At 37.4% G+C, this 15,962-nt stretch overlaps 1 protein-coding gene across 1 annotated transcript in view; it reads left to right on the forward strand.

Annotated features, from left to right (window-relative positions):
* The window catches only part of TMEM178A (transmembrane protein 178A), a 78,200-nt gene extending 64,686 nt beyond the window's left edge, over window positions 1-13,514 (forward strand). Inside the window, exon 4 of the mRNA XM_012540251.3 lies at window positions 12,059-13,514. Coding sequence (XP_012395705.2) covers window positions 12,059-12,300 — 242 coding nt within the window. The 3' untranslated portion in view covers window positions 12,301-13,514. The remainder of the gene's footprint in view (window positions 1-12,058) is intronic.
* The last annotated feature ends 2,448 nt before the right edge of the window (window positions 13,515-15,962 follow it).

Here is a 15,962-nt window from a genome sequence, read left to right on the forward strand (position 1 = left end):
CTCCAGAAGTTACTGTCTAAGCCCCAGATTCTTAAACTGTTTGTGGAGATCACAAAATTATGATTTATTGTCAGCAAATGTTGGATTTGTTTACTATTTTATATATACCTGGAATTTTCTAAAAATTTCTCAGGCCAAAAGGAATCACAGTTGGAAAAAGTTTAAGAAACCCTGATCTTTGTTCTGGAGCTTCCCAATTACAGTTGTTAGATTAAAAGATAATAAGAGATGTCTGTCATTTCAGTAAAAATCACATCAAGCAAAAAAAATGAAAAGGCCAGAAAATAAATCCTATTCTTTTCTCTTATGACTGGAGTGGTCATTGGTCATAAAGGGACACTAACGTGGAGTGTAACTAGAGCTGCAAAAGGTCACTCTCATTAATGGAAAATCCATTCCAAATCTGAGTCCTACTGAATGTGAATTATGATGATCATTTTTGGGTTAAAATAATTAATAATACTTTACTTTTATTTAACGCTTTTTAGTAATTAAATGCTTTCACATAATTTATTTCACCTGATTCTTCCCATAGTTCTGTGCATGGATAAGAAAGGTTCCATCCTTTTGATGAAGAAACAAAAGTTAGACAAGATAAATGACTTGGTAATTCACCAATCCCGAATTTAAATCCAAGTTCTTCAGATTTTAAGCTTTGTCTATCTTTACTGTCTTTTATCACAGGACATAGTTATTCTTGGACTTGAATTCAGAAAATACTATTGATTATCTTCATTTGTGTAAAGGGTATTAGAAAGAATAATACCAAATGAGGAAATTAGTTCCTTGGGCATTTTCTCTCCACTGATAAAACAGTATATGAGTTTTAAGATTAGATGAGATTGTCATCAAGGCAGAGAGAATGAAGTTAATTGCTATAGAGTCCAGAATTCCTCTCAGGGAATTCTCACACCTTTCTGGATCCCTTTAGATTTTAGATAACTTCTTTTTGGTTCCTTGTTTTAGATTACCGGGAAGCCAAATTCATCTTTTTTTGGCTGATCTAAGGAAGGTAGTTGGTAATGAAAGAAGAAGGATTTGGCTGGCTTGACTATTTCTCCACTCCTAACTCCTCTCCAAGTGTATAGGCCATCTGGAAAAGAAAAATCATTGTCATCTGAACTGGCCTTCTGTCATGGCTAGGGAGCCAAAATAGTCTAGTTTGACATTAATGAAGAATAGTGTATTTCTTTTACAGCTCTTCATGTAATAGTTGATGCATTAATGAAGCATTTTTAGTGAGCGGGACAATTAATAGTTCCTTAAAATATACCCAACATCAGAAAATAATTACATTTGACACAGACATGTGATCATTTAGAATGAGCTTGTTTCAACTTGCCCAGAGTTCCATAATTTAAACTGATCCTACTGTGTGTGTGTGTGTGTGTTTGTGTGTGTGTGTATTTGTACATTTTTTCTTCTAAACAAAGTCAGAAAATGAAATTTCTCACATGATTTGTAGTAGGCTATAGAATACTGAAAGTCTTTAGTTGTTAAGGAGTAACCCAGAGGCTTTCTTAACTAAAAGCTGCTTGGCCACCCTTGGTTGCCCCAGGCCAGGAGCTCATCTGCAGTTGAGCTGTTCCAGGTCTTGAGAACTGACTGTGTTAGCCATGGCTAACACAGAGGTGATTCTTCCAACATTGGATCAGCATTGTAGCCAAAGTAGTATTTAGTGACCCTTTATAACCATCTTCTCTGCTTCTCCCTCTACTTTCCCCTGCAGTTGTGCTACAATTGAAGCAGGCACTTCTGTAACATCAGGGAATTGAGATTAAAAGCATCATACTACCAGAAGAGAGTTTGAACCAACTTCACAAAGGAAGGAGGAAAATAGCTGTTAGCAGGGACAGAGTAGCCTCTATGTCCACAATGGGAAGCATTTGGGCTGAGAGGATGATCTCTACAATCCAATCAAAGACCCCCATCCACCCACCTAGAACCTTAGGGCTTCAACCTTATCAACCTTATCTGCCATCTGAGACAAAGAGCTGGATGGTACCAATGGGAGATGTCCTATTATCTACATTAAATGTTGTAAAATGAAGGTATTTTCTAAATTACCTGATGGGGGTTGAAATGCAGGCAGGAGGGAAGTAGGATGAAGAATATGAAAGTATGAAAGTTATCCCTAAAATATTATTCCATCATGAGCTGAAAATAGGGAGATGGGTTGTTTCAGCTTTGTTTTGTTTTTGCTTCTCGGGATCAGTGCTAATCTAAACAGAAGAGGAAGCAGAAGAAAGTTAGTTAGTATTCTAATTCCCAGGGTTTGGGTTAGGAGGAAGTCTTTCTGGTATATCCACTTCAAATCCGTTGTTTGAGGGAAGTTGGGAATTTCTGTAACCCAGATGCAAAAGGATTCTGTGCCTCTGGGGTTTTTAATTGTAACAAAAAAAAAATAATTTCAATTTACTCAACTATAAAATGGGGATAATAATAGCACCTACAACACAGGGTTGTTTTGAGGAACAAATGAGATAGCCTAGGAGAATGCTTTGCAAACCTTTAAGTGCTTTTATAAATGCTATCTCTTATATCCAATATTCCTCTCATGGAGGATTATAGATTTAGATCTGGAAAGGATCATTTAACCCATCTAATTAAGTCCTCTTGATGAAGAGACTCAGAAATTCTAAAAATTCTTGAAGGAGAAAATCTCCTTCAACTCTGCCTCAGTAAGGGACCCCACCCAAGGGAAATGAGACAGTTTCATTCTGTTATCTAGGTGGGGCTGATTCTAGTTCTTAGGAAAAAAATTCTAACTCTATTCAAGAAACTCATTCTATTCAAATCCCAGCTCAAGCTGAAATCCAGCTAGGAGATGAGCCAACTTGGGACTCTACCCACTAGCCCTCTTCAGCTTGTAGCCAAAGCTCCTATTATAAAAGAGCCAAACTAAAATCCACTCTTTGCAGAGGTTCTAAACATACCATGCTATGCCATGCCAGGCTATGCCATGCTATGCCAAGTAGGCCTCTGCCCACTCTAATAATATTCTTTTCCAGTGCCACTCTCTCTTTCCCCTCACCTGTTTCCCTATCTAGACTTTGTGCCTCTGTCAGGATTTCTAATCTTACTTCTCAATCCCTATAATAACCTCTTTTATCAATCTAGGTTTTCGGGTCTGTAAATTCCTTTACAGAGAACCTCTGCACTGCCAGAAGGGAGTCCCCCAAACTCCCTACCCTTGTGCCAAATCCCAAGGGGGTGCAGGGGAGCCAAACCTCTCCATTTGGTTCCCTGAACATAGAACCTGCCACCTTATCATTTTACTCCCTGACCACCAGAAATCCTAATCTCACTTTGGTTCCCTAAATCTAGATCTTATCATTTGGTTCCCTACTAAAGGGAACCCCAAAACCTAAACCTCATCGCTCTCATCTTTAAAGATGAGAAAACTGACTTCCAGGGAAGATACAACTTGGAAAAATAATCATAGAAGCTATTTCAGAGGCAAGATTTTGAATCTAGGACTTCTGAGTAGAGCTCATTTCATGGATTATGTCCCCTATTTTAAGAAAGAAAGAAAGAAAGAAAGAGAGAGAGAGAGAAAGAAAAAGAAAGAGAGAAAGAGGGAAAGAAAGAAAAAAAGAGAAAGAGGGAGAGAAAGAAAGAAAGAAAGAGAGAAAGAAAAAGAAAGAGAGAAAGAGGGAAAGAAAGAAAAAAGAGAAAGAGAGAAAGAGGGAGAGAAAGAAAGAAAAGAAAGAAAGAAAGAGAAAGAAAAGAGAAACAAGAAAAAAAGAAAGGGTGAGGAAGGACAGAGGGAGAGGAAGAGGAAATATAATCTGAAATGTTGCTGGATGTCATTGTGAGGAAGTATAAAAATAAGAATCAGAGAAATAATGACACTGGCAACCATCACCCACTATGGTACATTTAAAATATATCTTTTAATGAGCTTAATGAATGAATAATCTAAAACCTTTGGTAGCAATAAAATCAGCCAAAGCACCATAGAAATCAGGAATCCAGAGTATCCCAGGAGAAAGTAGGGTAGACTGATTTAATTTTAAATAAAAGTTAGTTGGAAACTCACCAAAACTCAGAAATCAGACTCATAGTTGAGTGTTAGTATGGGCCAGGTCAGTCTCCTTTCCTTTAAGGGACAGTGCCTCCTCTATTTTCAATTCTAATTGGTGTCTCTGATTGGTGAATTTTCATTTTATCTTCCCTGGAACTAGCCCACCACTGTTTTCCAATCCTTTTCAAGCTTGCCATTCATTTCCAAATTAGAGAACGTGTACTCTATCCATCTTCCTCATCCTCCTCCCATTGGAGCTCAGAGTGTGCCCTGCAAGGATCCTGGACTCTGAGAGTTGAGCTTTCATGTTAATACACCTCAAGCCAGGCCACTGCACTCCTTTCCAGGCATTTTTGGGCCATGATGCAGTAAATAAACAAAATGTACCCCTCCTTCAGGTACCCCTTTATACATTACGTTCTCCTTTCTCGACCAAAGGGTGTAAATGCCCTGAAGGCAGAAAATGTTTAGCTTGCTTGTATTTGTATTCTAAGCACTTTAGCACAGTGCCTGACATACAGCAAAAACTCAATAAAATGTTCATGATCATTTCAATAGTTTTGCAAACCTAACAGAGATATATGTTATATATATATATATATATATATATATATATATATATATATATATGTTATATGTATGTTATATACATATATATGTATATGTGTGTGTGTGTGTGTGTGTGTATGTGTGTGTGTGTTTGTGTGTGTTTTTCCAAAGGTTGAATCCTTCTCTTTTTTCATTTCTTTGGCCACCCACCTTACCTCAGGGGAGAGGAGAGTTCCCACTGCCTGACTGGATACTTTCCTTCTCAGAATCTAGTCTTAGGGCCCACTTTCAAAACCTGATTTAATGAGATATTCCCACTCATGGGAGAAAATAATACACACATTCAACACATTCAGTGTAAATATTCAGTGTTGACTGTACACATTTAGTAATGGAAAATATGAGTGAAGTGGGGGGCAGGGATATATCTGACTCAAGCAGTAAAGTTAAGAAATGTCACTAGCAGCCTGAATCAGCCTGACACCCACAAATCATAAATGCTAAATTTAGCTACTTTTAGATAGAGGGTCTTGATTTTTATCCTGTGTCTGTTTATTAGCAGAATCTTCAGTGGAAGAATTTCAGTGTTATGTCAGCATACTGTGTTAAAATGGAAAGTTTTTTTTTTTTTTTTTAACGTGTGTCAGATTTTTATTCTTCGTTTTATTCTTTACAGACAGCTCCTAATTACTCACATGTGGAATAGGTAGTCTGCACAGTATCTGTGCACACTTGGGAACTGTTCCCCAGGTTCTCCTCTTCCTTCCTTTCTCCAACTGCTCATTTCACTCCCAGTGAGGTTTCCCACTGACCACACTTAAATCCGTTCCCCCTCATAGCAGGACGTACAAGTTGATAAAACCACATTAGGGAAACAGAGTGAAGAAACTCAGCTGTGTTAATGTAACCATGGAAAAATTATTAGTACCTGATAGAATTTCTCTTTCCCATATATCTATAGATAGCAGAATCTATAATAGTTAGAAGTATCATCTGTAACATCCCCCCCCTCCCCCCCTCCCGCAATTGGGGTTAAGTGACTTGCCCAGGGTCATACAGCTAGGAAGTATTAACTGTCTGAGGGCATATTTGAACTCAGATCCCTCCTGACTTCAGGGCTGGTGCTCTATCCACTGGGCCTCCTTAGCTGCCCCTATCTGTAACATCTTGCTAGGAAATTATTATGGCAGCAAGTCATTAGCCTTAAAAAACGTACCCTAACCTTTCATTTAGTCATTCATTCATTCATGGATGCATGCAAGTATGCAAATATTTAACAAATACTTAAGGAGCACCTAATATAATATAGTATAAGTACTTTCATAGGTACCAGAGGCACAAAGAAAATAATTAACTAAAGAAAATAACACATGTAAGTTATTACCAAATATTCACAAAATATTTTTGGTGAGTGGTGACAAGGTCCTAAATTAGGTTGGGGGTAGGTTGAGTAGAGTGTAAAAGGATAGGAGATTTAACACAGTTTGAATCAACAGGACTTGGCAACTGAATGGATATGAGAGATGAGGATGAAAAACTTATGGTGATTCAGGTTACAAAATTGCAACCTGCAAGAGAGTGGCTTCCTTAGTGAAAACAAGGAAGTTAAGAAGATAGATGGATATGGAAGGAAAGATCATTATTTCTCTATTGAGCTTGTTGGAGTTTGGGATCTCTCCAAGAGAGCTAGAAGAAGCTGTCCAATAGCAATTAGTGATATGGGACAAAGGCGCTAGACAGAGATGAGTTCCAAGTGTGTAAAGTTGGGAGTCATGTATAGAGAACACTCCAAAAAGAGTTCAGAGAGAAGAAAAAAGGGTCCTGGGGAGAGCCTTGGGCATATACAGCCAAAAATCAATCAACACGTTTTTATTAAGCACATACTATGTGCCAGGCACTGTGCTAGGTGCGAGAAATAGAGACAAAAAAGGGAAGCAATGTCCATGCTAGAGAAAATTTGTCATATAGATGATAATCCAGCAAAAGAGCAATCAGACAAGTAGGAGAATGAGGAGGGAGCAGTGTTAGAAAAACCCAGGAAGGAAAGAGTATACAGAGGAGGGAGGGGGTCAATTGTGGCTCAAGCTGCAGAAAGGTCAAGAAGAATAAAGTCTTAGAAAAGATCATCAGATGTAGCAATTTAGAGATCATTAGTAACCTTGGAGAGAAGAGTTTCATTTGAGTGATGAGTTGTTACTATGGCACATTAGAACAGGTTGAGAACAATGAGAGGAAAGGAAATGGAGACAATAAGCACAGATGGTTCTTTCCAAGGGTTTGGCTGTAATAGGGAGGAGAGGGAGAGAAAGAGGTTGATAGCTTGAGGGATGCTACGATCAAATTAAAAGGGTTTTGTTTTTTTTTTTTCTCCAGGACAAGAAAGACCTGGGTATGTTTATAGACAGCAGGAAAGCAGCCTGTAGATGGGGAAAGATTGAAGCTTAGCAACAAAGGGGATTGGGGAAAGTGATTAAGGGGGTAAGTTAGTGAATAACACAGAATAAAAAGAAGTTCATCTTGCCAAGGAAAAGGACCATCTGCTTGTTTGAGACTGGTGCAAAGGAGGAAAGATTAGGAGAGAAATTGTATGGGGATACAGATAAGGACAGGCAATCCTTCCTTTTTGCTGGAATGCATTTCTAGGAATGGCTCATGTTTTCCCTTAGACAAAATGTTACTTCTGAGGGTTGTATTTCTGACCTATGACTCAGTGTCAAATAAATGATGCAGTGATCCTGTGAAATCATAGCTGTAACCAATAGTATATCATAAAAGCAAGGACACAGCACAGGCTTTTAAAGTAGTTAAAATAATAAAATAAATTTAGATCTTAGAAAATAGTCAGAAATTTACTGTAAACATTGATTATACTAAGGCCCCTGAGAGTGTCATAAAGTGTTCATAAAAGTACAGTACATAAAAGTAAATGCTACTGTATCATAAATTAAACCTATCTAAAATTAATATGATAGCTATATTAAATATTGAACATTTCATAGAACCATCAAATATAGGAACTGAAAGAGACTCTGGTGGCCATCTCGTTTAACACATACCAGAAACAGGATTTTCTCTGCAATATACCAAGCTACCTAGATGATATAGTGAAAAAGAGTGGGGACCTAGAGTCAGGAAGGCCAGATCTGGCCTCAGATCTCTGCTATGTGACCCCGGGGCAGCTATTTAACCTCTGTTCAGTTTCCTCTTCTGTAAACTGGGGCTAATAATAGCATCTATCTTCTGATTGCTGTGAGGATAAAATTAGATAACATTTGTATTGTGTTTTGCCAACCTTAAACTCTCCCTCCTCCTCCTCTTCCTCTTTCTCTTCCCTTCCTTCTCTTCCTCCTTTCCCCTGACTCTTCCTCCTCATTTTCTTTCCCTTTCCCCTCCTCTTCCTCCTCCTCTTCTCCTCCTCTTCCTCCTCCTCCTGCCCTCCTAGTAATAGCATCTACCTCCAAGTTGTTGTGAGGATAAAATTAGATAACATTTCTAATGTGTTTTGAAAACTTTAAACTTCCTCCTCCTCCTTCTTCTCTTCTTCCTCCTCCTCCTCTTCTTCTTCCCCTCCTCCTCTTTCTCCTCCTCTTTTTTTTTTCTCCTTCAAAATGAGGGATATGAGCTGGTCCCAAAGATTGAGTTGACTTTGTGTTGTCAGGAAGAAGGAGATGCAGAGAAAAGGCTTTGTGGCGGGTACTGCTGTCTTTCCTTGACTACAAGCCAAATCAATAAGCATTAAGTGCATATCGTGTTTCAGACAGAGTGCTAAACTTTAAAAATACAAATGCAAATAGAAGGGAAGGCAGTCCTAGCTCTCAAGGAGCTTATATGAATGGGATAAAAAGGAGAAAAAAAGGCATCTTTGGGGGCATGATGGAGAATCTATGTAAATAGATAAGTAGATACCTATAGATATACTAAAGGGTAGGTGGAAGGTAACTTGAAAGACTTCTTGTATACAGAAGAACTGAGAAAGGCCTTCTACAGGTTAGGTTTAAGCTGAGTCAGGGGAATATTTCTTACAGGGGCTGATCAAGAAAGAGTTTCTATTGATGCAAAGACCCCATATTAAAACGTAAGATCCAATAGACAACATCTAGTTCCCATGCCTTTTTTTGGGGGGGGGGTGATAATGGGGAGGTGAGATATATTCCATTAGCATTGAAATTATTGTACTCTTAAAACAATTCATTGTTGTCCTTATTGATGGTGTTTATTGTTGGCTGTTCAGTCACGTCTGACTCTTTGTGACCCTGTCTGGCCTTTTCATGGCAAAAATACAGGAGTAGTTTGTTATTTTCTTTTCCAGTGGATTAAGGCAAATAGGATTAAGTGACTTGTGTAAAGGTAAAAAGCTAGTAAATTTCTGAGACCAAATTTGGACTCAGACCTTCCTGACTGGTTGGTCCAGCGTTTTATAGCCACCGAGTCACCTAGGTGCCTCCAAAACAATTTATACAAATTATGAAATCCAAGTGAGAAAATGCACATAAATATGTTGTAAATCTTAAAGCATTATTTAAATGCTAGTTATTTTTTAAAGAAATGAAGCCACAGTATCCCATTATCTCTGAGATTTGACATACATTTCTGATTTAGCTGAATTATCTTGAAAAAAAAAATGCTAGATTTTGGAAAACATCCTTTCTCAGTCTCCAGAAGCCTCAGTCTCCAGAAGATGCTTAAAGCACTAGGCTTAAATTTTTAAAATATTATATTTTTTGTTCTTGTGAAATATTTTTGTTTATTCTCACTTCTATATATAATTAACTACAAAGAACAGTTCTTTTCCTTGAACAGGTCATAGTTTTATTATATCCTACTTGTTAATACTCTAGAGATCAATTTTTCAAACTACTTTATTGTTCCATTACCAGCATTCATTAAAAGGTCCTTGTAAACATACAGTGTTTTGTTTTTGGTTTGGCTTAAATGGTCATATAGGAATAAGAATGCTTTTCACACTGTTTAAAAGCAAGAAAAGGAAAATTCCATTTTGAAGATATTTCCTTAAGAAAAATATTTTAATCCTGATTTTTTCCTTCTCTGAATTGCTTAAAGTAACAGCATGTTTATTTTTACAGTCTAGGTTAAGAAGGAGGAACTAATGCTTTGGTAACTCTCTTCCTTTGCCTTCCACCCCCCAAAAGGGTAGAAAATATCAAAGAATCTCAGCACTTCTTTTAAACATTTTAGATCTTATATTTTTTTTCTACATGTGCATGATGGGGGAGAGTGCCTTAGGAATGTGTGATAACTTAGTTTAATGGGGAATGAGTCAGCACTTAACAGATTACCTTTAATGATTTTCTTCAAAAAATTCCTTTAAAATTGCTATTTTCTCTGGGTTCTTCTGAAAATTACTCTGATCCCTGGAACTCTCAAAAATGAGTCTCCTTTTTAAAGTAAGACCTTTTCCTCCCAATTTCCAAGTCTTTCTCACTATCTCTTTTAGTAATGGAATATCCCTAAGGAGTCCAAAGCAACTCTCAAACTGATGGCACTTTTATCACACACCTGCATTAAACCAAACAACAATAATAATAACAACAAACCCACAAAATGAAATCATGAGGAGGCCTGGCATTCTGGGAGTCTTATAGTCAGTGGAAAAACAAGGAATGGAATCTGGAAATTCTGATGCAGGCTAATGGGCCATGTAGGGTTTCCATGACCCCTTTCCTCCCTCCCTCCACTTTCTTTCTTAGCTAAGCTCCTGGGTCTCATTGTCATCTTCTGCCCATCAAATGTGAGAATCCTCAGAAGGTCATTGCTATGTAATGGAAACATTCACATCACTGGGGCATAGTTACAGTTGCTAAAAAATCTTCAGCTCTCAGCTGGTTGTTTAGCCTCTGAGCATTGGGGCTCACCATTTTATCCCAGACCTGATTTTTAATGGCCAGGCTGTTCGAGATAATTACAAATGTATGTGTTAGTAGAAAATGGATGCTAAAAGCAAATGGGTTTAATTTGGATTGTGGCCACTCTGATCATGTCTCTTAATTTGTTGGCATTCTGAATGGGTTCAAATATATAATCTCTTATTGCAGCCATCTTTCACCTCTTCCAAGTTCCTGAGAAGAATGAATGTATTAAAATAATTATTAAATGATGCATATACCTAAGGAGATCCATTTGAAACGGGAGCTACAGGAAACAATATGCTAGGAAAAATATATATATATACTAAGATATATAATTGTATTGATATGAAAAAAGTATATATATATCAGTTCTTTGAAGACATAAACATCAATTTAGACATATTATGTTATATATATAACATATATATGTTAGACATATAATATATATAAATAAACAAATTATTATTGTTAGATATATTGTATGATTAGTTACTATTAATAGTAATATTACTATTACTCTCATCAACAGACATAAGTTTATGCTCTCCCCCTCCCACTAGCCTCGCAACAATATAAAAACACAGGTGTGAATGTGAGTGCTACCTAGATAAATCAGAACCATTAAAATGCCCATTATATACTTTGAAGCTTAGACATACTGTAGTAGCAATAATTAGCATTTGTGGCATTTTAAGGTTTGCAAAGTGCTTTACATATATTGTTCCATTTTATCCTCCAAAAATCCTGGGAAATGAGTGTTATTATTATCCCAGTTCTACTAATAAGGTAATTGAAACTGAGAGATTTATTCAGGTCACACAGCTTAAAAGTAAATAAGGCAGGATTTGAGTTACATCTTCCTGATGCATATACTAAGCCTCCTAAGACTGATAGCATGTTTCTTCCACTAAAGTCACAATTGTTACTCTGTTATCAGAATCCTAAAATTGTTGAGCTAGAAAGGACTCTAGATTTCATCTAATTATTGTTAGTAATAATATTAAATTAGTAATAATCATTAATAAATCAATAGGTAAATTAAAACTGAATAGATTAGCTCAAATATAGAACTCCCATCTGTCCTTTTAAATTATATATATATATATATGTACATATATATATATATATATATAATCTGTGTGTATCTCCATACATATGTATATTTTTATTATTATTACAAATAAACCATATTTAGTAACAATAAATAAAATAACTGGCACATATATCACTTTAGAGTTTACCAAATGTTTTATGTGCATTATCTCATAAATCACAACAATTCTGTGAGACGGTAAGGACCACCTCATGTTCTACTTCCAGCTCCATTTTACAGATGAGAAAACTAAGGCTGAGTCGAAATGACTTGCCGAATATCACATAATTACTAAGTGTCAGAGGTAGGATTGGGACCCAAGCTTTCTGGACTCCAAATTTAGCTCTCTTTTCACTGATACATCTGCTCCTTAGGTTTAGAGATGAGACTCCGCGGTTGTGACTTGCGGTAAACCGTAAGAGACCCAGTTGAGAAGGATGGAGTTAAATGCAGGCTAAAACTAAATTAACCGGCCATCAGACTAGACTGTAACTGATCTCTGTGCTCTGTCTTGTTTTTTAGGGATATTTTGTACTATTTCTCTGTGCACTTACGCTGCGAGTATCTCCTATGATTTGAACCGGCTTCCGAAATTAATTTATAGTCTGCCCGATGACGTGGACCATGGCTACAGCTGGTCTATATTTTGCGCTTGGTGCAGTTTAGGCTTTATTGTGGCAGCCGGAGGTCTTTGCACTGCCTACCCCTTTGTTAGCCGGACCAAGATTGCACACCTAAAGTCTGCCAGGGACTCCACGGTCTGACTGTTTCCGTGCAAATTCGGCGCTCACCAGCCTGCGTTTGGCTCGGAGGACTTCTGAAGAGAGTCGAAGCTCAAGCATGGAATCCAAGCACAAATGGATCCTTTCCATTCCAGCATGTCTTCTGCCAGCCAAAAGGGAGGCAAGAGAGATCCTACTGGCCTGCCTGAGTGGCTGGATCAAAGAGAAAGCCTACAGTTATTCTAAAGACGTGAATACTGTGGAATCAAGTGCTTTAATGAATTACGTATGCAGTTTTCCGTAATGTTTGGATGTGTCTCATGAGGGCAGTGCCATGGAACATTCCTTGGTCCAATAAAGGTGGAAAAACCTTTTGGGGGAAGAAAACGTGGATAATTTGCATTTATTTCAGAAAGTTTGTACATAGCCATTGCCCAAGGGAGTGATTTCTATTTGCAAAATGATTTTTAGCAAAGCAAACCTACTTTGCTCATCATTTGCTATATGCTTGCTAAGTTTAAATGCAGCATCTCCCAAACTCAAAGCTGACTGTCCTGATAGTGTCTTGTGTCATCACCAAATATCTATGTATTCTTTGTGGATATTCTTTGTCTAGGGAGGATTCTTGCTCGGTTGACTTTTATTGAAGCCCCTTTTATGTCTTTTTACTGGACCCAACACAATGTATGAAAAACAAAATCAACTATGTAAGAGATAGTAAGTGACTCTATGCAGTATTGTTTGAAGTCATGTCTTGCCGTGCAATTTCAGTCTCTTTATGTTAACTGGATTTCAGTATTAAATAACTCCCCTCTTGTTAGTCTGTGCGTATTTTTCTATAGATAACCTTTTACATATGGTGTGATAAAATATCCCAACTGTATAATGTTTATCAATATTGATGTTTTAGCAAAACCCTCACAAGCTTCATATTAATAGGCAGACCATTATTGTTTAAATTAAAATAGAATCAAGTACATACTTCACAGAAAACTTCATGCCAGTTACTGACATATAGCATATTTCCCATCTGCCCTTTTAAAAATTATGTATATATGTACATATCTCTCTCCATATATATGTATATTTTTATTATTATTACAAACCATAAACAATAAACTACCAAAACCATCGAAATTGCTATCCAAATGGTCCAGCAGCTCAGGTTTTTCAGCCAGATTCACTAACTCCAATTTTGCTTCCAGTGATCTTTCCACTATTGTAGCTGACCTTTACTGGATATCGTCTCCCCCCCAAACCAAAACAACAACAACCCACCCCCCAAAACAAAAACAAAAACAAAAACAAACCTTCACAAGGTAAATGTCTCTTGAAACTTGTAGGGCATAATAATAATAATGAAAATTAATATTTACATAATGCTTTAAATTTTTAAATATGATTTATACATAGTATGTGTGCACTTTATTCATAACAATAACTCCATGTGATAGGTGATACAGATATTTTTATCCCCATTTGACTGATAAGGAAACTGAGGTTAAGTGAGGTTAAGAGACTCATGATCACACAGCTAGTAAGCATCTGAGGCTGGATTGAAATTTGAGTTTCCCTGAGTTTTTAAATCCAGCACTTTGCGCTTATGTATAAAATGTGTTTAGGGATGGGAACTAACTAGGCTAAGAGATTGGATCTGTGATTCAATTATTTTAGGGAATTCTGGGGTGAATAAACTCCTCTTATCAATGAAGAACATACTTCCTGCAACTTGTAGTTCTAGAAGAGTCATCCAGAGCCCTGAAAATGTAGCTATCTTATCCTCAGTTAAATAGCATATGAATGTCAGTGGCAAGATTTGAATTTGGCCCTTACTCATTCCAAGACCAGTTCCCTAATTTGCTTCTTTACTGTTAAGTATTGAATTGGATGATGTAGTGGGTAGAATGCTGGATCCAGAGTCAGGAAGATCAGATTTCAAATTCTGTTCCAGATACCTTCTAGCTATCTAATCTTGGGCAAGTCGCTTAAGCTCTGTTTGCCTGAGTTTTCTCACCTGGAAAATAGGGGTACTAAGAGTACCTACCTCCTAGGATTGTTGTGAGGATCAAATGAAATAATATTTGTAAAATATTTTGCAAATCTTAAAGTGCTATAGAATTGCTACTATTATCATAGCTAACATTTATATAGTGTTTATTGTATGCTGTGCATTGGGCTAAGTACTTTACAACTATTATCTCCTTACATATTCACAGTTAAGGCAAACAGGTTAAGTGACTTGTCCAGAATCACACAGCTAGTCTGAGGATGGATTTGAACTCAAGTTCTCCGAGCTCCACGACCCCCTTTGTGACATCTTGCTGCCAAGACTTTGTAGCTGTACAAAGAAGCAGGGAGTGTGGATAAATTACCTACCTTATGAGGTTTCCAGTGATCCTGGAGTCCATTAAAAAGGAAGCCCTTTGATCCTGCTTAATCTGTGCTGTTTACTGCACACCTGCCACTCAGAGTTTGAAAAAAAATGACAAAAGGAAACGATGATGTGTCAACTGAAATAAAGAGGTCTATGCAATTACAAGGGTCTTTAATTGAAGCAAGATAACTAAAATTTGGGACACCACACAACACTGAAAGGAGAAAGGGAGTAGGATTTAAATATGCTTCAAGAGGGAGTGAGGGAGTCTCAGGAAGGTAGTTACTACCCTCTCAAAGCTGTTCCATAAATGGTTTTGCCTAAAAACTGAAAGTTCATAGAGAAAGCTGGGGAAACTCTGGGAGACGAGACATATGGTCAGAAGAGTGGGATACAGGTGAGAAACAAGTTTCCAGAGATATGACAGGATTAGTTCCAACTGATCCAAACTGATTCCAACTGATTCCAACAGCTTCAAACCTAGTCCAGCCACAGGGTCAGTCGACTCAGGGTCAGGTAGCCCTTTCTGATTACTGTATTTCACAAGTGAAAGAGCACCAGGACCAAAGATTCATACACTAACAACACACATAAAAGCCAAGGTCATCCACTCAGGACTTAAGTGTCTCTTGGCAAGGCCCAAGTCATAATAGCCTTTCCAGCCAAAGTAAGTTGTGAAATGAATAACCATCCCCTCAAGGTCACCTGCTTTCCATCTGCTGTCATAGAAACATGATCCAGATGCAATGCCAAAACCAGACAGCTGGTCAAGAGGACACAAGAGAACTTGCATCCCTCTTAGGAAGATTTATGTGATTGGTTCCATTATGAATAGGGATTTAAAAAAGATTGCACAGTATTATGGAAAACATTTTCTGTGGAAAACTTTTTGGCAAGAATTCTCTCTCATTAGCTCCTTTACCATTATATCCCCTCCCCACCTTAATTGTAGAAGGATCTTGTTTCTCTTTTTCTTTCCATTTTCAGCTTCAAAACTGACAGCTGACTGCAGTTGTCAATCTCATTTTTTCCACTCCACTTCCAAGAATTCTCCATAGGAAGTTCTGCTCCCTTATATTCCTTTTCTATTTATAAATAAATACAAGGTTGGGGGAATGTAGAATACCTAAGATACTGGATCCTCAAAGGAGGCTCCAAAACCATGGCTAATCAAGCTTGGCACAGTAGGAGCTGAATGGGATACAGTTAAAGACTTCTAAATGAGATCTTTTTTCATCCTCAAATACTCCATTTCCTTCAATCATATCCTATACTTTTTTGACAGAAATAATAGAATGGTTTGCCATTTCCTTCTCCAAATCATTTTAAG

Source organism: Sarcophilus harrisii, chromosome 2 (genome assembly GCF_902635505.1).
Source record: "Sarcophilus harrisii chromosome 2, mSarHar1.11, whole genome shotgun sequence".
In the NCBI taxonomy this organism is placed as follows: Eukaryota; Metazoa; Chordata; class Mammalia; order Dasyuromorphia; family Dasyuridae; genus Sarcophilus; species Sarcophilus harrisii.